Here is a 23,827-nt window from a genome sequence, read left to right on the forward strand (position 1 = left end):
GCGAGTGGCGTTAAGTCAACCGTCAATCAATCACAATGAACCGTTATTCGTTTTCTCATTTTATTTATTTCCGTACTTTTATTTATACATTTAATTCTGACGTACACTAAAATATGTGTCCTAATTTTCAAGTTTTTAATTTCTTTGTGGCTATGAACTTCCATTTATCTTTGTGGCATTCCTGTGTATACCTTTCTTTGGGGTTTTTACATACTTATTGTGGTTAGGGGTCAACTGTACCTTTAAGGTGCAGAAATTCAAGGAGCTTTTTAGTTTAAGTGAGGAGTTTGCTGTCAACAATATTTGCAGGGGAGTATGTAATAGTGGATCCACTTTGTTTGCCCACAATGCCGCACTAAATCTTATGCATCCATTTCTATATAGACTTAAAAACTAGAACCATTTGTTGGCTTCAATTTACAATTTCTCAGGGGATTATCGTTTTGGGTTTCCTCATTTTAAAATTCCTGCCACAATTTGTGGAATTTACGGGGGAAGTTCATTATTCAATTATGGTCTAGGTAAATCTATGTGCAAAAAATATACCCTATATATTGTATATCGTACATTATATACATATGCATGTATATATGTATGTATATACGCTTGGTTTTGGTTGACAATTTGCCAACAATAGTACAATGTATTCGTATTGTATTTTATCGATATAATAACTAATAAAAACCACCAACAATTGTTTATTATTATTATTCCTATTAATTTGAATTAAATCTTTATTTTCATTTTGGCTTTATTTTGGTTTTGTCATTTTACCTGTCTACCTTAATTAAAATCTAGTTTCTTTATGCCTTTTAAAGTATTCCGTTTTTTTTTCATTTCAACAATTATCACGTGACAATTTTTAATGTTTTAATTAATTTATTCAGGGCAGTTTAAATTTCTTTCCTTTGTGTGAGTGTGTTTTTTAAACATTTATATGTTTGAGGGTTTCTTTATAGTTTTTATCGTACAATTATTTTCAATTAATATTCATTAGATGTCACGTAGAGCGAAAGTTATAGACTCGACTGGGCAGAGCTAATTACATAGTTATTGGGGGTCCTATTCATTTCTCAATGCAGTAAAGAGTGAAAGTTGGGACAAACATAAGCTTTTGGCAGTGCACCCACATGTATTTTAAAGTTCTTTAAAGTTAAAAACCTCTGGAGGCTACTTAAAATGAGTTATAAATTAATACGAATTAAAAATCTAACCGTGTTGATGCTAAATTTCAAAAGAAAATTGCCATATTTTTGTCTCCAATATAAGGATTTATAACATAGGGCTGGGATTCTTAATTTTCAATAAGTAGATCAGTACAATAAAATAGTAACAAATTGATACTTAAAATGCATTAAGGAGGATAACGTTATTGTTTTAATCAGAACACGGATAACAATGAATATATCAATATTGTTTCAAATGAAATATAAAAGAGTTAGACAAAACTCTCCTTGGAGTAAAAAATGTTGCAAAAAGAAACCATTCTGGAATGGTCCCTTAGTGATTCTTAGTAATCCTCCTGCAGGTGATGCCTTCCCTGCTGCTTGGAGGAACTCCTGCACATCCGCCTTAGAATCGCGAATAGCAGGGCGAACATGAGGCACAGTCCCAGGGTAATCAAGGCCAACTTCCCATATGGCAGCTCGCTGAGATCGTGTCTCAGGCAGATCTCGGGTGACTCGTCGTGCAGCACCAACTGCTGGTACTCCCCAGCATGATGGAGTAGTCCCAGTTGCTCCAGATTCCACTCGATATGTCGCGTAAGTTGCGACAACGTCGAAGTGTGCGTCACATTTGGACAATTGGCTATTCCGTTGCAGATCAAGTGCTTTGGAATGCAGACATCAGTGTTTCCAGGACATCGGAAATCGCAGCCACCATCCTGGAGGAGGGAGGCAGCCAGACTGCCGTCGGGATTGCGGGGCAGGTGGAAGAGTTCCGTCCAGACCAGTCGGAAGAGGTTTCGTCCCGGTTGGCCATCTCCCGTATATTGGATGAGCACCGGCAGAGGTTCCTGATCGGCTCCCGTGGCCCCCAGTTCCGCTGTGGTCAGTATGGGCAAGTCCCTGGCTAGGGATATATTCTCCGGGCAGACCACGAAACGGGGCTCCAGTCGTCCTGCTAAATAGACCTCGATCTTGGCACTTTCGCAGCTGCGATCCGCAAAGCGAGCTTTCTCCAGATTAAGCCACAAATCCCGCTGGGCCGCCACTTTCAGCTCCCAGATGCACTTCTCCCGGCGGTAATGATGCTCTGGCGGAGCCATGGGTCCCGATACCATGGCCAAAGCTTTCTTGTACGGGAATACCAGTTCGCCATCCGGCGAAGGTCCCAGGGTAATGGGTCCACACAACGGACCGTGGGCAAACTCATACGTAGCCTCGAACAGGGGATTCGGGTTCTTGAAGTACGAGGTAATGGCATGCTGGCCCTGCACAATCATCTCCAGATTCATCTGGTCCGCCGACGAGATAACCCTCACCGCCCTCGGGATATTGTCGCAGAAACAGGCCAGGTTGTTCTGGTACTTGTCCCGCTCCTCCCAGATCACCAACTTATCCACTCGCTCCTCGTGACAGCGAGTGCAGGCATTACTGTTGTAGGGCAGTTCCTTAAAGGACACCGAATTCACCTCGATTATGGCCCTGGCATACAACCTTCGATCGGTCACAAATTTATACTGGCAGCGGACATCACTGCCTCCGGTTCGCTTGAAAATCAGGGAATTCAAGGGCGATCGAAGACGACCACCCGGATGTTTCCAAGCATACATCACCTCGTCACATAAGGTATTTGGAACTGGATCCCCGAAGCGGGTGTTGTTGAAAAAATCGTAGTGCGCCCAGTAGTACAGTGAGCTGCCACTATAACTGCCTGTCTTCGAGTCAAACTGAACGTACAGTGAGGGGCTGGTGCTCACAAAGTCCACTTTCTCCATTGGTCGAGAGAAGGTATCGCAGAAGGTCTTGATGATCCGCGCGGGATCGGCGTGATCTGAATCGTAGATCGTCAGGGATTCCCCGCAGTCGCCTTCGTACTTTAAAATCGGAGATTCAATGCGATTGATGCGGAAACTGGAAATAAATTAAATGAAAAATCATGTTTTATTAATTAAACTATATTTATAGCTAATTACAAATTTCGAAATAACTTTTAAAGTAAAAGTCTAAAAGTATACAGTGAAAAATAGATGGTCTTTCGGAATTTTTGCTGCATACTTTAAGAAACTTATATAATTAATTCAAAAGCCTTGCGATTACTGTGGATTAGGTATAACACTTATTGTTGATGTGTAGTTGGAAATTTATACACACATATAAATCTTGATCTTCAGTATATTATTATACCCGTTACTCGTAGAGTAAAAGGGTATATTGTATTCGTGCAAAAGTATGTAACAGGTAGAAGGAAGCGTTTCCGACCCTATAAAGTATATATATTCTTGTTCAGGATCACTAGCCGAGTCGATCAAGCCATGGCCGTCTGTCCCTCTGTCCGTCTGTCTGTCTGTCTGTCTGTCCGTATGAACGCTGAGATCTCGGAAACTATAAAAGCTAGAAGATTGGCATTTTGCATGTAGATTTTAGGAGTTCCTACGCAGCGCAAGTTTGTTTCAAAATGGTGCCACGCTGTGGCTACAGTTTTGATGCTATTATGAAAGTTTTAATTTATATGTATTTCTTTCGTCAATACCTATCAATTGGTCAAATAAAAGTTTGGCACGCCCACTCTAACGCCCAAAAACTCAATAAACGCTTAAGCCTGGCTAGCGCCTACATTTCCGCCTTTCATGGCCCGTGGTACCAATGTCTTGGGGTAGATGGCGCAATACAATAGCGCCATCTGACGGATGACTTTGGAACAGCTGGCCAAGGTGCTCAACAGAGTCAACGTTAATTCTCGATAATGATTTCTATTAAAGGAAATTGCGATGGTTTTCATTTGTCAATACCGAACTATATCCCAAGAACTAGCAAATCAAATCAAGTTAGCCAAATTGGAGTTCTGAGTCAAACAATGGCGTATGTGTGTATGTATGTAAGCATATACATATGTATGTATTTACATTGTACCCAGTTGCAATTGCATATTTATATTAAGTTGTTTAGCTGAGTAACGGGTATCTAATAGTCGAGGCACTCGACTATAGCGTTCTCTCTTGTTTTTATATTGTAAACTAAATTTTTTATTAGTGGTTGATTTAAAAGAAACAGGTTCTGCATTTTAAGCAAATATATATTACCCATTAAAATCAAATTATGAAAACAATTGAAACCTGCGCTTTGTTTTCAAATAAAATGGGACACAGTTTTTCTATATACCTTTTTGCGTTACAGTGTCAACCATAATCATAAGCCGCGTCTGGTAAACACCTCACTCGGCTGCTGGCTCTTTGCCAGTCCGCAATTCTGGCCTCTTCGTTACGTCCCACAATTTAATATAAATTCCACCTGCCAACAGGTAAATCTAGCCCTCTCCCTCTCTTTCTCACTGCCCTTTCCCTCTCTATCGCACACACGTAGTCCCGTTACGGGTTTTTGGGGTCGCGATGTGAGTTGCATTTTGCCCCCACCAAATTGCATTCCAAAACTATTTGTGGCAGGCTGGCGAAAACGATGGGCGAGCGCCAAGGATATTTGAAAGGAGTTGATGTGGAAGGCCAATTTTCTGCAGTTTTCCTGCATTACGTTGGTAGTTGATGTGACTGCACAGTCTTCTGGGTCGAAATTCAAGTGGGGTCAACGGAAATTAAATGATCAAGACAACAAAAAGGTAAAGACCATTCTAAACAATAAGTTTTAAATGAAAAAGTTACTATATTGAAGTCTTCAGTTATTATAAAACCAACAAAATAGCCCTAATTTAACCTTGAAAATGTTTATTTTTCCATGTTAAAAAATTTGAGCACACATCACAAAATGACATTCACCGTTCTCAGTTACTTAGCCCACAAAATCCGCAAATGGTTATGTAACTCGACTCCTGTTCAGGTTTTCATGCATATCCCCTTTATATAACTGCCATTCAGAGTGCGGTGAATACATTCTATGCAATTACATTTGGCTCTATCCGAAAATATGACATAATACAACATTTTATTAACTCACACAAAGTTGGCCAAAAAGGGAAAAGGGCGCGGTGTTGCGGTGGGCCGAGAAAAATCACCATCATCAGCAGTTTGAAGGGGGCGAGGGGGGCGAGGGGGGCGAGGAGGGCGAGGGGGGGTGAAGGGCGCGACAGCCACGCCCCCTAATCTACGTTGCTGGCAGGCAGCAGTGTGGCACAAATTTCATTTGGTTTCGCTCTTGTTTTTTATGCCCGTGAGTCTGCCCCTCGCTATTCATAATGGAGCAGAGTTACTATTTTTTGCCCAACTATATACCCCTCTCCACACTTTTCGACGTGCCCATACTGTTATTCACGTACGCGTCGTCGAAAAGTAAGCCCCGACACCCTGCGGCATGTCCTCGTAATCCGTTTGCAGCCTAGCCCAATTCCAGTTTGTACACTGTGAGAAAATCTTTTATTTTAACGTGGCGTAAATCACACTGAGTTATAAAATTGAACCCATACTGTTAAATAGAATAGAAAGTGATCGAAAAGGTTTCGGTGCGCAGATCCCGTACCTGGACACAAACACTTGCCACATCATCAGTGAAAAGTTAAATCTAATAAAGCTCCACATCTAAATCTAAAGTCCGTTTCTAAATTAATAAGTATCAGAGGCCGTATATAAATGTCTAGTGATTACAAATTAGCGTTAAAACGAAATTAGAAAAAAAATTCTTAAATATAAATAGGTCCTAATAAGCAAAAGTTTTTGCTTTAAATTTAATCTATAAACAATCATGAAAACTTAAAAGCACAATAATATTCGATTTGATAAATATAAGTTAGTTAGTAATATAATATTACTTAAAATGTTTCTTGCAATGATCCCAAAATATTAAGTGTTATTTTTTGATAGTGTAACTTCGAATTCCGAGCTCCTAGTCCGAGTTTCCCGTTATGCTGACTCAGAGGGTGGCTTATCCGGGGGGTGGCGGTGGTAGCGGGGGTCGCGGGGGATTGTTGTGAACTGGTTAGCCTGGTTATGTGCATATGGGAGTCGATTGGTGCCGTGGCCATAAGCCCAGAGCGTCAGTTTATGTGGCCATAAGGCTTATAAATAGCCCAAGTATGCGACATGTCTTGTGCATTTCAAGCGGATTTTTGTTAAGTTTTTTTTGTGGGCCAATAGACCTGTGAAACATCTAAATGGTAGTAGGATAAAAAAAGGTACTAGATAGCTGCAATTGATTTTATTCTGGATATTTGGGAGATTGCCCGATGGGTGGAAAAAACTATAGCAGTGAAGTCGATTTTATTAGTCATTTGTGGGTAGTAAAAGGGCAAAGTAGTCAAAAAAAGTGGAATACAGAGAAATAATAGTAAGGAGTAAATAGGTAATGACGTTGTATGTTTTCAGTAGAAAGCTGGTTACTAAAAATATCTCGGATATATTTCTTAAAGATAAACAAGAGAGAACGCTATAGTCGGGTGCCCCGACTATCAGATACCCGTTACTCAGCTAAAGGGAGTGCGAGGGAGATGGAGATAGAAACTTTGATCACGCATAACTTTTTAACGAATGGTCCGATTTGAAAATTGTTTTCTACATTTCGATAGGTATTGATAAACACAATAAAACTGCATTTTTACTTTTCCGAAATTATTAAATTTTTAAAATCGTATATAAGCGATTGTGGGCGTTAAAGGGGGCGTGGCACCATTTTGAAACAAACTTGCGCTGCGTAGGAACTTCTAAAATCTACATGCAAAATGCCAATCTTCTAGCTTTTATAGTTTCCGAGATCTCAGCGTTCATACGGACAGACAGACAGACAGACAGACAGACAGACAGACAGACAGACAGACAGACAGACAGACGGACAGACAGACGGACAGACGGACATGGCTAGATCGACTCGGCTAGTGATCCTGATCAAGAATATATATACTTTATAGGGTCGGAAACGCTTCCTTCTAGCTGTTACATACTTTTGCACGAATACAATATACCCTTTTACTCTACGAGTAACGGGTATAAAAATGGTTGAAAACTTGCTTCTTTTAGTCGTAAAAGTACAACGAAATGTTGCAGGAAATCTCAAATGATAGTGGACATTAATACACAATAGTAACACAATCTATCGGATAATGGCACAACTAAAGCAGACGCTGATGAGTTGTTAGTAGCTAGTAAAACTAGTGAAACACGGGCAACTCCCCTCGACCATTCACAACATTATTGGGAAAAGTGTGTGCTCTGCACAAGCAAATGGATTGCTTATCCACCACCGCCCCCCTCTGAAGAGGAAAACTTAAGTGCAATATACTCAAGGAGTAGTTCAACATCTGGTCAGCTCACTTGGAAAAAATCGTAGTAGATAGGTAGTAGACAAAGAGGGAGCAAACAAAAAACGACGAGGGCCGGAGGAGCCGAAAGCAAAGCCATGACATGTTACTTAAATGAGCAACTTTGTTGGAAACAATGTCGACAGCGTCTAGACTCGGGACTCGACTCGACTCGACTCCTGCGACAGGCAGCAGGACAACAGCTCCTGCCCACTCCGGTGGGGAAGGGGGAGGGGGTGGCGAAATGGGAAGGTGTACGAGGTAAATGTAAACTGACAGCTACGCAGAAGACTGCGAGAAAAACCCACCTAATGGGCTGTCTTTTCGGGCGTACCCTGGCAGGGGATATTATAATTTGTTCGAAAGTATATACATTATTGATGAACTTCAGCGGAGTGGCTGTCTAAGAACAAAAGGATATCAGGAAATGGGTAAAAGAATATCAGGAAATGGGCAATATGCGGAAAAATATATATTGACGATTCACTATTTTCCTTTTATAAATTAATTTTGATATATTTTCTTTTATTAATTAAGATGCAATGCCTTCATTTTAAAAGTACCCCTAAAAATAATAATTTTCCAAATTTAGGTTATATAAGATTGACAAGCTGATATCTTTAAGTTAGCTTTATAAGGAACACGTTTCATAAGCATTATAATTTAATATAACATATTATTCAAGTATGATGGGTATCATAGATTCAAGGTTTCTGAAAGGGTATTCTCAGCTTCGATCTTTATAGTTCTTTATAGTCCTGCTTTCGTTTTGCCTCTGTATTTGTTGCTTTGCAGGCTGCAACTTGAGTGAAGTTGGCAGAAACAACAAACGCAGGAACAACCCAAAATAACCACAACAACAATGGCAATAGCAATAACAACAACCACAAGGACTAAAACTTGGCCAGAAAAGCAGGAAAAATGTTGTGGGCGTGTGCCGAACGCAGTTTCCCATTGCATTTTTCGTGTACTTTGAACTTTTCCCCAAAAAAAGAAACAAAACCCACGTACCTCTGGCCATCTCTTTCGCCCAGCTTATCGTCTCTCTTTCGATTGCTTACCCTGTTCGGTTGCATTTTGTGCACTGTAATCACGCAATCATGTTGCCCACTTCTGAACTCTTAATGGCAATCGGTGTAAACGTGCGCACAACTTTTCCAGCACCCATCCCACCCACTTTTCCTTCTGCCCTGTTATCCACCAACAATGGGTTTGCGATGCTTACTAGAACTTCTCCGGGTCCTGCTCGTTCTGTAGGTTCTGTAGGTGGACATAAATATTTATCTTTTGGCAAAAACTTGCTTGATATTTTAAACCCCCGTTCTCCGCACCTCACGCCCGATCTTTTCATCTTCCCCATGTGCTGTTGTGATGTTTGCCCTGTACACATAGTTTTCTTTGGCCGTTCCCAGCAAAAACTTGGCAATGTTCTGTAACAATTTCTGCATAAATTACAGAGCTGCAACATCAAGCGGTTGTTTGGGTTCTTCAGGCGGAGGAGATGCTCCAGAATCATTGCAATTGCAGCTGGATTATTCGAAGCGAACTTGTGCAAATGGCAGACTTGAGATTACAGAAAGAAAAGGGCATAACAGGATGTGATTTGAAAAAGAGAATTACACGGCATTGCGATAAAAAAGACAGTTAAATGTTAATCCTCACAAGCAAACGAAGATCAGTTTATGGGATGTTAGACAATATAGCATCTTTTAAATGAATGTTTCTTTAAAATAAAGAACAGACGAACGTGGAACTCCCTGTGTTTAACATTTCTTCTAAATAGTTTTTAAAGAAGAAGACAGTTTTAATTAAAATTTTTTTTCTTGCAAATATTTTAAAGGAGTATTCTTAAAAAAGAACATAATTTATTTTCCCTAAATTCTAAATTCTAATTCAAGTAGCTTTTAAAGCATTTTAAAAGATTACATTAAATCATTTACCAGGAACTTAAGTCCCTTAATTATGTCTGCATCATCCATTTTACAAATTCAGTTTTAAAACCTTCAACTTTATCCTGTTTTGCTCGCAACCATTGATGGGTTTTAAAAGTGTCGGTGAGCTGGAAAACTTCGCCATAGTCTTTACCACTCGTTGCGACATGCAAAGCCAAAAACCGCAGCACAATAAAATATTTCACAGCGCATGGGGGAAATGCTGCGGAAAATACTCAAAATGAAATGCACAATCAATGCGACACTTGGCCAAAAAGTTCAGACACTTCTCCAGCATTCCAGACACAAACAATGCCGACAACAGCGACAAAGTAAAAATATATATGTATATTTGGATTTATGTAAGGGGTATGCACACAAAGAACAACTCCAACTCGACACGTTAAATTAAAATGTCACATAAATCTTTGCGGAAAATTTCATTAAAATACGCTTACAGCATAGAACGCAATGAGGAAAGCCCGAGGATTGTCCCAGGAAAAGAAGGGATGAAGTCCAAAGGAGCAAGTGCAAACCGCCCACATAGCCGCAAAACTTTGCACTTGTAGTGAAAAGGCCGTCCATCGGATTTTGGACTGTGGAGAGGGATCAACTTGGATAGTCCTTGTCGGGATAACTGGTTCAAAAATGGAAATTTTAATGGAAAAACTTGCAAATGCAAAATGGCAAGTGGTGACCCCGATCTTGAGTCGAGGTGGGGAATGTTTTCGCAGACAGGATAATTTAAAAAGGAACTTGAAACTTATTTGATTTTTGATTAAAAGTAAAACTTTATTTAAAACTTTATTTTGCAGTGGTGACCACGATCTGGACACTTAGAATCAAAAATGTCTGTCTACGAGAAAATGAAAGTTTTAAATGTATAAATCAAATATGTTGTTTGGTACCAGCACAAAGGCTAGTTAAGAAAGCTACGGAAACATATTACATTACATAGATTATGGGAAATCGTGTATACGAGTAAGTTTCAAGAGTTGAAATCAAAATAAACTTTAAACAAGAAAGGAAAGCTAACTTCGGGCGAAGCCGAAGTTGATATACCCTTGCAGAATACTCTGTAAATTATATTCTCCAAAATTATTCATATGATGCATTCTTAATACTCATAAAAAATCACAACTTTCTTACTTTAAAAACACCAAAGTTATGGCATTTCCAATCGTTCAGTTATATGGCAGCTATAGGATATAGTCGGCCGATCCTTATGAAATTTGGTAGGTCGGATTGATTGGCCAAATATAAAACCCATAGGAAGTCCCAGCTTCCTAACTTTACAAACACCAAAGTTATGGCATTTCCTATCAATCAGTTATATGGCAGCTATAGGATATAGTCGGCCGATCCCGTCCGTTCCGACTTATATACTGCGTGCAAAGGAAATAAGGGTGTGTGCAAAGTTTCAGTTCGATAGCTTTAAAACTGAGAGACTAGTTTGCGTAGAAACAGACAGACGGACAGACAGACGGACAGACAGACGGACAGACAGACGGACAGACAGACGGACAGACGGACATGGCTATATCAACTCAGGAGGTGATCCTGATCAAGAATATATATACTTTATAGGGTCGGAGATGTCTCCTTCACTGCGTTGCACACTTTTGACCAAAATTATAATACCCTCTGCAAGGGTATAAAAATCATGCATTTGTAATGGACGCAAAATATCTTGAATAATCTTTACAAGTACGCAATAATCACGATTTCAAATGATTCTTTTTGATTTTTATTATAATTATTTTATGAGCGATACTATTTCACTCAAAAATACTATTATTATTTTATATTATATTATTATTATTGATTACATCCTATACTTTTTTTTACCAATTTTATCTTTCTATTTTACTAAAAGTGTTTGCGTGAGTCCATAATAAAAGTATCAGGATCATGGTAAGAAGTTAGATCTTAAATTGTATTTAAAAATATAGATTAACAACAACAATTATAACTTTTTTTTTAAGACTTAAGTCTGTCTTAAGAATAAAAACAAAATGTTTAGTTTCCTGTTTTGCTAAAAGTGAAATCAAATTAAAGAGATAGATTTCAAATTGGAATTAAAAATATACTTTTACACTGGCTATAAGCCACTTTCCACAAACGTTATATTGAGTTTTTTTTACTAATTTTTTTAACGAAACCATAATTTTTTCATAGATCTTGGTTTCACTTCAGAATTAGAGCCCATCGCAGCGAAGACAGGGATTTTCTGCCACTGCTAGTACGGCACACATTCGACGTCAATGAAATGCATGGAATTCGTAATGCCTACCTGGGGAAATAAAGGCGCACAATTTCGCCGACATGTCCTTTGATGTGGTAGCTGCAGGACGTATTCGGCGGATACCAGTGGGCGATGCTGAGGAAGATGCCCTCGCTGGCGCTACTGTCCTTCAGCGAGTCGGAGCTCAGTAGCCAGTCGCAGACGCCGTGCTTGATCCCAGCCGTCTCCACATGTCCTGGCCAGTTGCCAACGTTGAAATGGAAGCCCGTATTGAGCAGCGGACCCGCCGGCGACGTCACAAACTCCACATACATGTATTGCGAGGTGCCTGGCGGATATGCAAATGGTTAAGATGGACTGGGTGGGCCTCTATGGTCTATGGACTGCAGTACTCACCAATAATGCTAAATGGAAACTTGCCCAGGCCGCAGAACTTCCCTATCAGCGGGGAGTGCTCATCGCGGCCATCGTAGACCGCCAGCCAATCGAAGGGGCAGTGCTCATTACCAGATCCAATCGGCCTGATCGGGCAGGTCATCACGTTCTCACATCTGCAATGCGAACAACATTAATGGCGCCAGTCACTTTGATTACTGCCTTCTTTGTTACATTTATGGAAGCGTTGAAAGGGGAAATTTAATTTATCCGTCGCCGACGGTTCAATAAAAAAACATGGTGAAAAACTGAACAATTAAAAAACTCACGTTCCACAAATACGAAGAAAATAAAAGGCAAAAACCAACAGGAATAAAGAGTAAGGCTGGCAATTGAATAACTGACTGAGTGCTGATGCTTTTAGTGCCTGGCGGAAATCCGTGAAAAAATGTTGGTGAAACAGGGGCGGGGTAAAAAAAGGGGGATATCAGTGAAAAAATCTGTGGCGTTAACTGATTTTTATGGGCGAATATATCCAAACGTTTTATTTTTATAGTTTAAAAACATGTTTATAACATTATCTGCTGAATAAATGTCTCAAAATGATTGATATTAATTAATTAAAAAAGATATATAAATCACGGCACTTTTTTTAATTAAATATATCATTTAAATATTCAAATATTATTTTACGTGTCATCAATCTGTTATTCAATTGTCTACTGAATGTGCGTTTTATTTTTTTCCTTTTCAAAACTCTGCTTGAAACTTAAACAAAAGGTAAGCATTTCGTAGCTTACTTAGAGGGATTAGTTGACTTCCCATTCTGTCTAAATGCCTTTTAAATGGACTTGAATAAACTTGAGCCCCCGACGCCCATGGTCTTGACATTCATTTGCACTTTGCCAGCCCGAGGAAACTGGGCAAAAAAAAACAAAGTTCACACAGAAAATGTAGAAAAAAGGCAACGGAAAATCTAAAGCGTCTGTTTTGAAGCCTTTTCTAATTTCTTGCGTCAGACGGCGAGTCGAGGATGCTTTTAATTTTTTGCTGGCCGTCTGGCCGAATGGTCCATAACCTCGACTCCGGGGTTTGGGGCACCGGGCCCAGACAAAGTGACCTTTGTGCCCGGCCATTGATGATGGCCACGATGACGGGGATGTCCGTGGGATTCCATCGAGGCGCTGGTCGTCCCATTCGATTCAAAATTTTACTTCCCTCTGGCGGAGCAGACTGATTGGTGGCCAGTTCAAAAGGCAAATGAAATGCCTCTCACCTGGCTCGCTATGTGTGTGTGTGTGTGTGAACTTTCTAATTGAAAGCCAACTTTGGCAATTACCAGCTGAACTTTAATCAAATAGAGACCGAGCCAGTGAGTCAAAGCCAAAGGCAGTTGAATGTGATTTGGCAAGTGAAACAAAAATAGCAATTTAATTGACAGTTCCATCGAGATCGAGCCTTTCTGCTTTCCCCTGCATTCCTTTCCCTTTTTGTTTTTTTTGACCATTCGCTAGAAAGTTGGGAAACAAACTTTTGACCAACTTCTGTATCTATATCCATCTATACGGAGCAGATAGATAGATTTCTATTAGCTAGTCGGTTCGTTTCAGTCAATTTAATCACTTTGTCAGCAAGTTTTTCTTCGAGTCTGCAAAGAGCTAATCCAACTTATTGATAATAAATGCGTTGTTGGCCAGAAAGTTGATTACAAAGAAGGGGACAGAGAAAATGACTGTTTAGTCTGGGTGGTAAAACTTTTTTTTTCCCCCTCCGCAAACACAGCACACATATCAAAAAAGAGGAAAGAAAGGCGGAGCGAAAAAAACATCAACTGACTGGTAATAATTTTGGCATATTAAAAAACTTTTTTACTCGATGACTTTTGCATTTGTTTGGCATCCGGCCGTCGAAGTTTTGCCGACTGAATTTTTCTGCTGTGATGGCAGAAATATTTTTGGTATAGCGCAAAGAAATTAGGAATGTTGTTGTGGGTTGTATTTTTTGACAGCCAAAGGAGCTGTGCAATAAACTGAAGTGATTTATAAAATAGCGGCAGCACGAGAGGGAACTTTCTGCTGACTTGGCATCCAATTTGGATCTGTAAATGGAACTGCCGAACAGGTCGTGTTTTATGAACTGGATTTATGGCAGGTTTATACCAGGCTTAGGCGGATTATGTTGATTGTTTAGATGTAGTGAGGTGTATGCCTGCTGAATTCCAATATTTGATAATGGATATTGAAACTGTATATTTTTAACTTCTAGATCTGGGTAAGATATTTATTATCATCTATATTTGATACTAAAATTGATGAAAAACATGAAACAATGTGATATATTTTCTTAGCTTATAAAGTTTCTTAAGAAATTAGGTTTTTGTCTATTTAGTCCCAAGTAAACACCATTTAAAAAAAATATGCATCAGCAGAAAATACACTTACTCTTTTAAGGAAAAGTATTTGGAGTGCAAACTTGCCTCCATGATTAGGTCCTTGGCAAAGGTATGTTTGTCTAATCCCTTCCTGCAGCCCAAAAGTAACTTAGACTTGCAAATTAATACACACTTTAGGGGGATTGTACCCCGGGTTTTCTCCACTTTTCACCCCCTTCTCTTTACTCAGTTGCGAACCTAACTCAAAGTTGGCAACTTTGACATGCGGCTGTCGTCTTCGCCTTCTAGTGTCCCTGCCATTGGACTTTTCAAAAGGTAAATATTCAAATTGAATCTATAAAAATAAATTGAATGTTGCTTATCTAATTCCGACTTGCTGTTGCCTGATGTGCACGTGCTGGGCTGGAGACTCGGAATCGACGGTCCAGGGGAAATGTGCTGACTCCAGAATTTGCACATCAAACAAGCTTAAAGATACTCGACCACTTCTGCCGGCCATTTGGTGCTGGGAATGTGCAAAGTGTTAAAAGCTGAAGGTTTTTCCCACCCAACCATAAAATCCCCATCGGGACGAGGTCGAGTAAGGAGCTTTGACCCTCCCTCATTACCCCGAGCTCATGATAAAGCAAATATTTTGTGAAAGGTCATTTCGGTTAAGCAAATGTAAATTGTATTTGTCGCGGCAAGGCAGCAGTGGGTATTTATGCCCACTTGGAAAAAGGCCTGGGTGGTCATTATATATTAAAGTTCTGATTTAAGCCAAAAAGGTTTGCAGGTGGGCCTGCAAATGAGTTTGCTTAAATGGCCAAAGGAGAATTCTCGAGTCGTTACATTGCGTTCGAAGTTGGATGTTTCTGCAGTATATAAGTTTTCAAAGAACAGTTCTGTAGGAAAACTACTAAAGACAAACCATTTCTCAACATCCGGTAAGAGTTTTATTTAAAAAAAAAACAAGATAAACGTTAATCTATTTTTATAATTTACGAAAGCATAAATCCTGAAACAAAATTAAACCTTCAGAAACGACAGGAAGTTAAAGAAATCAATTTAAAAAAATATTATTAATTCGAGATAAGTTTTTATTTTTATTTTTTTGGGGAGTTTTCAATCATAAGGGTTTTAAAGTGATTTTGTTATTCTTGGATGTAACTTTTGATGTTCAATTTTGCCAATATATAGTAGTATTGATTAAATTCATCACTTTTATTAGATATAAGTACTGTTTTTGCCTTTAAGGTATATTCCTAATATTCTTTTTTTTCCTTTTCACCAAATACCACTCTAGAGTCCAACAAAGAATCTAAAAATTTAAGCAGTCGTGAGATAGATGCACTCGAGTTGAAATCGCTCCTCCTGCCATACAATTTCATCATTTTGGCATTAATAATACAAGACAGCCATGACTGCAAGCATTTTCTCCTCCCTTTTTCATCACAATCGAGGGCAACCTCACTCAAAACGTAATCCTTTAGCCAATTTTCGCAGAGCAGGTTCTGATTCTGAATCGGATTCAGAGAGTGACGCATACAGATACGGCGAATGGAAGCCGAGGACATGTCGCCAACGTTTTCCAGCAAATTGGTGCCAATTTTTGCGACGAACGCTCTGTCAAATTGTCATTGTCAGCATGCCAAATGCATTACAACAATACGACCGGTGGCAACAACAAAGTTTTTGGGCCAAATGTCGTTGAATTGTGTGGATTGTGCAATCGCCGTGCCAAAATGACAAATTACAGGGTGTTGCATTTAACACTAATTTCTTGCACAAAAAAACAGCGAGAATAAATTGAGGTGAAATAAATTTGCATAAATAAAATAGACTTTTTAAACTTTAGCTGATTGCTTTATAATTTTCAGTAATAGCCGTGTTTTGATGGAAAGGCAAAAAGCTTGGACACAATTTAAATTATACCTTTGTCATTCAGGTTGTTTTTTCATGATTCTATTTCAATCAATCTAATGCTAAACTGATTGTAACATTTTAGGCTTTAAACTAAATTAGCATAAACACAAAATCATATCATAATTATAAGCGATAAAAAACGATTATTGAATTAGCATTGGCGCTTATATGTGTTACATTGAGTGTATTTAGTAACCAAATTACCTTTGTCCATCCACAGCAAACTGTTCATTCTGCAGATACAATTTAATGTACGGCTGGCGGGTGTGCAACTTATAGCGACAATTCAGGGCCCGAGGATAAAGGCCAGGATACGCCGGGGATTGAACATAGCAGGTCTGCAGGCGACAATCCCGATACTCCCGTTCGCAATAGGATCTGATGGCGAAAGATATATATATTGATGAAATCATTGAATTACAGGCATGGAAATATTTAATTTAATTTGTTTCAAATTGGTTATAACACTCAGACCCCGACAAATGTTTACCCCAGCAGGCATCCTAAATGATCCATAGAACTTTTCGGGTTCGTCTGCCCAGAGTCCTTTAACTGCGTCAAGGAAGCCAGAAAATTGTGTTCACTGATTTGGAAATTCCCGCTCCACTCCACGCTTCCCATTTCTCTCCTTCAAGTGTGCGTTTTTTTTCGAGCTTGTAAAATTGTTGTTAAATTACAACAAAAGATTGTGTAAAATGTTCATTCCTTCTGGGCTTGGTGCGTATAATTTTCAATTTGTTTAAGTAAAACAAACGGAAAATCATTCAAAGGCGAGGCTAGCATAAATATGATTACCATTTTTATTCCTTTTTCCTCCCAATCCCGTCCTTTTTTTCCCTATCCCTCGACTCTTTGTCTTTGGCAATTTGCTTTGGTTTGGTTTGGTTCCTCAATTGCGTTTGCGTTTTGGCTTTGGTGTCGATGCGCGCGTGACCGCAAAATTAGCATAAAAATCATATTGGCCATGTGGGTGATAGGAAGCGGGAATTCCACCAAACCCAAAGTGGGAGGTCCCAGTGGTCGTATTTGATAGGATCTTAAAGAGCTGGCTCCTGATGCCATTAAAAGTAGAAAAACATTGGCGATTGAATTGGTTTAAATGCGAGTAAGAGCCCTACAAAAATAAGGCAATTCAATAAACTCTAGTGGTAATTTACATTTTTGAGACGCATTTAAAAAGATTTTAACAACTACCATTCAACCCTCGATAAATATTTTGTTAATTTTCAAGAGTTGGTTGCTTGTCATTCCATTAAATTATTTTCAAGTTTCATTTTTTGAGTGCAATCAGCAATTTAACAGATTTAAATAAAGACTTTATTTTTTTGAATATAGCTACATTCTGTAAAGAAAATGTGTAACCTCATATAACCTTTTAGAAAAGAAATAATTATAAAATAATTCAAAAACAGTTTTAACTATTTTATTGCTCGCTGAGTTTCGTTCACTTCTCAAGTATTATCTGCCGCTGCAATTTATTTGAGCAAAAAGCCTACTTGGAAACTTTATATTCGCAGACTTTTTCTTTCCCAACCATCTGTATGCATATCCACAAATATCATCCGAGTAAATCTAGCATATTCCGCCCCGCTTCGTTACTTGCAGCCAAATCTTTGCTTAAAACTTGCAACTTATTTTATTAAGATAAAAGTTAGACTGACAGAGCCAAAGAAAAAACGCAAACTCCAAAAAGAGAATCAAATAAAATTTAATGTCTGCAAAGTTTTATTTTTGTCAGGGTTTCTGGTGGGAGGTGCCCAACGAAATGAATTCTTCTCTTCGGTTTCAATTGCCGACTTTTTCAGCCATCCTTCAGGCGTACATTCCCCTCGCTTCCCCTCTCGCGAATTTTATGTTTGCCGCAGTGCAGAAAGCACAAGTAATTCAATTTAATGCGACCTTCTGTTGCCGGATTTTCTCCGCTGTTTTCTGACTCGTATATGATTATGAAATGTGCCAGCGAATCGAAGACAAGGACCGCGTCTGAAGTGGCCCGTCAAAAATATGCCCCCTTAGCTCAATATTTCTGTAATAAAATTGAATTAACGCTCGGGTTATAAAAGAACGAAATCCCAAAAGCCCCCAAAAGCAACAAAAAAAAAAACCTCTTTGGAAACCCATTCGATTACCCGTTTTCGGTAAGCCATTTACTCACCCTTGGACAACTTCGCCGCGACGATTTGGATATAATTCCGGATGTTGGCCATATCGCAGATAGACTTCGGTTTGTTGTTCGGCGCGTGAATCGAATGTGAAGTAGGTCTGCAACGGGTAGATAGAGAAAAGTGCGGGATGAGTGGACAATGGCAGAAAATCACGTATACGCAGTGTGAACCCCTTTGCCTCGTACCGCCCGCCATTGTTGCTGATGAATTTTGTCAATTTCCCCCCTGCTCGGCTCGACGTCAGACAATTGCGTGTTTCGTTCTGGCCCCTGCCCCTGCCCCTGCCCCGCCCCCTTTTCCATCCGCCTTTCATTCCATGGCCTGCCACATGGAAATGTGCAATGTCATTTGCCCTACCAGCCACAAACGCCCACACAAGACTGTGAGTTTTCCCTGAGCCTCTGCCATCCTGTTTGCCTGTTGTTCCCTTGCAACGGTTGCCTCATCAGCGCTAATGACGTGCTGCAGTGACGTAGGCAGCAGCCACGCCCCCTTCACCTCAGACCGCATCCGTACGCCCAGCTGCAAATGGCAAAAAGAAATGAAGGTAGAACGGGAAAAAAATATAGGGGTTACAAAAGGCTAACGAACCAAGATGCCTGAAAAGTATACATTTCAATATAGTAATGCTTTAAAATAATTCAAGGTGGCTATTTTATGAAGGGCTTTACTTTAATTAATTAACTTAAATTCTTGTTATTATCTACTACATTTTATTATTGTTAATTATCTTCTACATTTATATAATAGTGTAAGACTTTTGCTAACAATTCTTAAAATTTATTTTTCTTAATTACCAATTTTGGACTGAAATTGATGACAAAATGAAATGAGCAATGTATTAACAACGTCAAAATTTCACGATTTCCAACTAGTGTTTATTTCACTCAATAACATTTCAAACTGTCAAATGCAATTTGTTCTGCATTATTTACCAATCGAATAGGCCTAACAAAAGCAATGATTATTGCCAATTTGTGAGCTTTGATTCGATTTGCCTGCTTATCGAATTCATGCTGCGCCATGGCCAAAAAAAACATTCATTTCAATTACGGATATCGAAGTCGAAATTATCGACAGACAGCCGCAAAAGCGCTTTCCTTATTCGCCCCCCGATTTCCACCTGCCGCAAAGTCAACGTCATGGTTATCAATTCACCCCGTTCCCAAATCGCTCCACCGGCCTTGATGGCCACATAAACCTCGTTGGCCATTTTCCATCGGGTGTATTTCCGGGGCATTGAGCCAGGGGAACGGAATTGGTTTGGTGGGTAGAGGCCTGGGGAGGGGAAGGGGCAGGGGAAGGGGGTGGAAGCACAGGAGGGACGTAATGCACATGTCAATATTAAATGCGTTACCGGCGTCAATGACGTTAGCGCCACTTAACGATGTGAACAATGGCAGACGCAGGCTCGTTTCGATTTATCCAGATGCTGCTCACGTGGATACCTATCCGCTCTGCCACCCCAAAAATATCTCCCATAGCTGCAGCTCTCTGCTCGAATCTATAGATACGGATATATTGGGGCTTACACGGAGAGAAAATATTAACGGAGTTGTTATTGAAGAGTGTCTAATATGAAATGGTTAAGACTTTTACTCGAATTATCCTACATAAACATTTACATAATTATTTAGGACAGTATTCTTGTCGATATGGTAATAAAAAATTTAAAGTTTTAATCTTTTGTTTCGCTTAACTATTAAATAGCTATACATTTAAATAGCTATACAGTAAATAGCTATACATTTTATAGCTATTTAATAGTTAAGTTATTTTTGTACGTTGTCTAAGATTAAATCACACTCTTAAAATTATCATAAGAAGGAGAAAACGTTTATTAAAATATTCAAATTCATCCTCTAAATATTTTTAAGATCTATATATCAATACAATTGTATTACAAATTTGTAATGATTAAAAACAAATGCTAATTTATAATGTTAAGCTCTCTCTGTGCAAAATTACAGTGCTTTTAATATTTTCGAAAGTGGAACATGAAAAAATAAACTTTATTGATTTTAGCTTTATAAACCCACTTTTCGGCTTTTAAAATTAAACGTTATTCCTTATTGTCGCTAATATTATTAAAAATGAAAAACAAGAACTGATAAATAACTAATGCTATTCATAAAATTTGAACTTCTCTCTGTGTAGATTTGGAACGTACATAATTTTTTGCAAAGTGAGGCTCCGTTGACCCCGGTTCGTATGATGATGACGATAATAATTATGACATTGGAGTTGAAGTCCCCGGTCGTCCTACCGTTAATGTCCTGACAAATTTGCGCTCGAATAAATTAAAATTTCAAACTGATTTGTTGCCGCCTGCTCTTTGGCGTCCCGTTTTTGTGAAATTATTTTTGATTTATTTCGCATGGAATTTATGTTAATGCGAATGCGAAATTATTTCGTTTCCTCTGCCGCCGCTGGGCGATGCTGTCCCTCATTAAATCGTGTTATTACATTGCCAGAGCTGTCGCTTATTTTTATTTATTACTGAAAGGGAAGCCCCCTGACCCCTGACCCGCCGATCCGACGCACTCGCGCCGAATAAGTGGCAAAAAGTTCCCGTCTGCTTGGCGAAAAACAAAAACCAAAAAAAAAAAAAAGAAAAAAGAATACAAAGCGCAGCATCCGCCAACTTTCAACTTGCAACTTCCAGCGAGCTTGGAGAGTTTTCATAAATATTTATGACTCCATTAAGGTGTGCATAAGACACACTCTGGAGGGTGTCCTGCCGGAGGACCTCCTCCCCCCGGCCGCCCCCTCAAGCTTGTCTGCTCCGGAGCTCGGAGCACTCATTCATGGCTTTAGTCGGTTGTTTGTGTTTGCACATCCCTGCAACTTGTTGTAAGCCGGGCCATAAAGCCAATCGCCTGCATTGACTACGCACTGCGGAAAGAGGGATCGGGGATAACTATTTGGCTTTGGGATTGAATGAAACAGGAAGGCTTGAATAGAGTTATGGACACACAGAGGACGTGATTTTGAAGGTTATATCATTATGATTGTGCGGAGGATATTGGAAAATGGATTGGCGATTGGCATGTGCAAATCCCATCTGGATTGCTCTCTAGATATTTTTAAAGCTGAACCGATCTTAAGGTAAATATGGCCAAAGAATAGATCACACGAAAAATCTGGGTTGTACTCTACATTAGAGTTACTTCAAATACTTTAAATCTATTATCCTTAAATAAAGTTCATCAATTTTCTTCTCTGCTACATTCCCATTTTACAACACGCTTTATTGTCTTATTTCTTTTGGGGATAATTTCCATCCATCTGTTACCATTTGCAAGGCATGCATTTTTCAAGCGTCTTCCTTCCGCTGTCGCAAAAAAATCTTCATTATAAATATTGAAATTCTTTATGTGACATAAAGAAGTTATCTTTCATTTTATAAATGCAAATACCGCATCAAAAACACAGCAGCCAAGCAGTTGACAAGAAAGAAAAACAAAAATTAGTGAGAAAAATCAGAGGGAAAATAGCAACGAAAAGCGAACGGGGGCAAAGCTAAATAGAATTCAAGTTGTGAACTGAAAATTCACATAGATATGCGTCTATATATATAATCTGCTGTGTGTATATATATCATCAGAAGGAGACTGACGGCGCCAGCCAGCCAAAAAGGATGCAGGAGACAGGACACGCCGACAGACGGAGGCCAGACGACGGTGCAGTCCACCCACGCCATAGACGCTCGACCCACTCCTGAATAATGCATGCAAAAATACAAAAAAGGGGAAAATAAATATGGGGAAAATAGAAAAAATAAAGCACACACACACTGCCCCACCAGCCGGAGTATCTGTGTGTATAACTCTCGCTAAGTGCGAAAGTGAGTTGCATAGATGCAGCCGAGCAGATAGAGCAACATGGGTCAGGACATGGCAGCATCCAAGCCAACAGGGAGCAAAATAGGGCTGCCCCGGGGAAAGCGGGCAGGCAGGGGGGGGAAGGGGGCGGTGTTTGGGGCACGCAGGAGTGAAAAGAGCGAAGACAGGCTGCCAAGACTGCTGTGCTGTAATATTTTCCTTAAATTATGTGATAAATATAAATATACAGACATTTATATACGCACACTGGGCGATATCATGGCAGGTACTTGAAACATTGCAACTAGCAAGCTGAATTTATTCTATATATACCAATTTAAGCTTCTACAAAATATTGTGTAAGCCCCTTAACTTTTTAAAACAAAAATTACATTTCATTTCAAGAAAGCAAGGTAGTTAATTTAAGAAAGGTTTGTAATCAACTCACTAGATTTCTTTTTTCTTGACCCATTTTTTGTTTCCTTTTATAGATATTTTATTTCCTATTCTAGATAACCAGTCTAACTCACTAAATTTCTACAAAAAAAATATTTTATAACAGAAAGTATTATTTTCTTTTCCTAATTACATATGTATAATAAATGTGAAGGGGTTTTTTCTCCGTGCAGATATATATCTAGGGCCCTAGAAATATGCAAGGAACCAGGACAAGGGGACTTTTGTTTATTAGTGTAAGTGGCAAGACTCTGGCGACAGAAGACAACAGACGGCAGGACTTCAAGGATGCCTGGCTTTGTTGCTCCGGCAGTAATTGGAATTCTCTCCTAGCTGGGGCACAAAAATGAAAAGTCCCACCGAGATCCCGCCTGAGATGACAAGTTAAAAGGAAAGAAAGTGTCCGGGAAGCCTCACCTGATCCGTAAAGTTGTCCGTGTGGAAGAGGACCTTCACGTAGCTGGTCTCGCTGATGAATGTCTGCGGCTGTTCCGCCTCTCCGCAAAACATTCCGGGCTCCCTGCGATTCGAGACATCCGTCTTGGCGTTGCCATCAACAATCTGCAACAATGGGAGCAGGCAAAACTCAATTCGTGTGTGTGTCGCATATGTCATCGCTTATTCGGCGATATAAATTAGCTTCAACATGAAGTGGGGGGAGGGAGATAAATCAACAGCTGGCCACTGGCCACACCCACCTGCAAATAGCCGCCCTCGCAGTGGGTGGCATTGAGCAGCTGACCCACTTTGAACTTCTTGAACCGCAGGCGCAGCACAAAGTCGCGCGGCGCCCCCTTCAGCGTCCTGAAGCGGTACCAGCAGGTCAGCGGGCGGCCCACGTTCTGGTTGCTGACCTCCGGCGAGCTGATGTCCTCGAAAATGTCCACCGTCTTGTTGCAGTGGTCCCTCGATACGTCCGACGAGCTGCCACTCCCACCGCCGCCGCCGCCGCCTCCTCCGCCGCCACCACCTCCGCCGCTGCCACTGCCACCTGGAAAATACAGAATTGCAATTCATTACTAAAAGGTTTTTAAACAAAAGAAGAAAGTATAATAATAATTTTGTTAAGGAATTATAAGGTATTATATTATATATTATAATAATTTTGTTGGCAGAATGGGTAAAGAAAGTAA

The 23,827-nt window shown here is 39.7% G+C and overlaps 1 protein-coding gene across 1 annotated transcript; it reads right to left on the reverse strand.

Moving 5' to 3' along the window:
• Window positions 1-43: 43 nt before the first annotated feature.
• On the reverse strand, window positions 44-23,609 carry LOC108040356. The gene is made up of 7 exons (XM_017117812.2): window positions 23,393-23,609; window positions 23,112-23,255; window positions 18,405-18,511; window positions 16,454-16,627; window positions 11,974-12,128; window positions 11,626-11,905; window positions 44-3,077 (listed from the first exon to the last, which is right to left on the reverse strand). Exons 2-7 carry the CDS (start codon window positions 23,202-23,204, stop codon window positions 1,511-1,513), a joined length of 2,376 nt encoding a protein of 791 aa, XP_016973301.2. The 5' UTR covers window positions 23,205-23,255; window positions 23,393-23,609; the 3' UTR covers window positions 44-1,510.
• Window positions 23,610-23,827: the final 218 nt, after the last annotated feature.

The sequence above is a fragment of the Drosophila rhopaloa genome, unplaced genomic scaffold (genome assembly GCF_018152115.1).
Source record: "Drosophila rhopaloa isolate 14029-0021.01 unplaced genomic scaffold, ASM1815211v1 contig_115, whole genome shotgun sequence".
Lineage (NCBI taxonomy): Eukaryota > Metazoa > Arthropoda > Insecta > Diptera > Drosophilidae > Drosophila > Drosophila rhopaloa.